This window comes from Otolemur garnettii, unplaced genomic scaffold, assembly GCF_000181295.1.
Source record: "Otolemur garnettii isolate 467f Iridium unplaced genomic scaffold, OtoGar3 scaffold00023, whole genome shotgun sequence".
Taxonomy (NCBI): domain Eukaryota; kingdom Metazoa; phylum Chordata; class Mammalia; order Primates; family Galagidae; genus Otolemur; species Otolemur garnettii.
The window spans coordinates 10,628,324-10,629,962 of record NW_003852418.1 but is presented as its reverse complement, the minus strand read 5'-3'; the positions used below and the strand labels follow the sequence as shown (position 1 = coordinate 10,629,962).

Below are 1,639 nucleotides of genomic sequence, written 5' to 3'. Positions count from 1 at the left end.
AAAAAAAAAAAAAAAAAGAAAAAGAAAAAAAGAAAAAAAGATTGGCTCAGTGCCTGTAGCTCAAGCGGCTAGGGTACCAGCCATATACACAGAGCTGGCGGGTTCGAATCCAGCCTGGGCCTGCCAAACAACAGTGACAACTATAACCAAAAAATAGCAGGGCGTTGTGGCGGGTGCCTGTAGTCCCGGCTACTTGGGAGGCTGAGGCAAGAGGATCGCTTAACCCCAAAAGTTTGAAGTTGCTGTGAGCTGTGATGCCACAGCACTCTACCCAGGGTGACAGCTTGAGACTCTGTCTCAAAAAAAGAAGAAAAGATTTTATTAAATAAAAGGAATAACTGCAATAAGGACAGGAGCCAGTGTTTTGAGTATGATGGTGATAGAGACTTATTATAATGACTTTTGACTATTTCATTGTGTAACAAAAAGCAAATAAAAGTGCAGGTATCATATCCTAAAATGTATAAAAGAAAAAATTTTGCAACTCACCATTAGCTGATTTTAAATCAGGAAGGATGTGATTCACAAAGAACTCAGTCAGGTTTACAAGTTCATTTGCTTGTGTGATTCCATGCTGAAAAGCAAAACTTGTAATAGTAAGTAACACCAAATACCTGTATATATCTACCACGATAGAAATTTAAGACCAACACTTCAAAACACAAGCTGCTTATTTATAAAATAGGCCTATATTAATAGACAGTAAAGAAACTTCTCTAAATCAAAGAATTGCTAAATATAGGTTTAGCACATTTACATACTAGGTCTCAACTAAGGTAACTAGTGTGGCATAGGTCAACTTTTTGGTCCATTAGAAAACTTAATTGCTTAATACAGAAACAAAAACTCTAATCAAAATTAATAGGCTATCTGTCTGAGTAGGCTGTTATTATCAGAGATTTTTTTTCTTTTAGAATTCTGTATTTACCAATGCCTTTTTCAGAAATGAAACCACATTATAAATATTTACCTTCTGTGTTTGAGCTTTTGATGCCAAAGACGTCACTAGATAAATGGCTGCATCTTTGTGTTTCCAGTTGACAGAAGGATTTTTTGCATATTCCTGCAGCATGGAGTTAACATAACCAGAGAAGATTCCTGTCACGGGGCCCTCAAAAAACTTGCATAATCCTCGTACCAGATCACAAGCAGCCCTGCGTCTAGTATCAATATCTAAGAATGAAAAGGAAGTGTATCACGGGAGGAAGAAACAACCACTGACAGCCATGTGATACCAATCAGCAACACAAATAAGGAAAAAACCTTATTTTCCTCCTATAAGAAACACAAAATGAGAATGAAACTAAAGAGGTCATAGAATTGCAGAAAATATTACTAAGCATATAAGAAGGAAAAGACAAATGATTCAACTTTTGATACTTTCATGTAGCTTACATAAGGGCTGCTTTTTAACACAAACAGTTGTTTTTTTTTTTTTGCCGTTTTTGGCCAGGGCTGGGTTTGAACCCACCATCTCCATCATATGGGGCTGGACGCCCTACCCTTTTGAGCCATAGGCACCGCCCGGAAAACAGTTCTCAATGAAAGTCAGCTGAAATGACACTCTTATTCCTAACTTCCACTTTCCCCCATATTCACTAGAAAGAGAACAGTCTTTTTCCTTTTTTTTTTTTTTTTT

The 1,639-nt window shown here is 37.0% G+C and overlaps 1 protein-coding gene across 1 annotated transcript in view; it reads right to left on the bottom strand.

The window, feature by feature from the left end:
• Positions 1–1,639, bottom strand: part of CSE1L (chromosome segregation 1 like) — a 44,701-nt gene that overhangs the window by 23,068 nt on the left and 19,994 nt on the right. The window contains exons 11-13 of the mRNA XM_023511982.1: positions 1,236–1,275; positions 971–1,173; positions 490–574 (exon numbers count right to left, since the gene is read on the bottom strand). Of these exons, the coding sequence (XP_023367750.1) occupies positions 490–574; positions 971–1,173; positions 1,236–1,275 (328 nt within the window). The remainder of the gene's footprint in view (positions 1–489; positions 575–970; positions 1,174–1,235; positions 1,276–1,639) is intronic.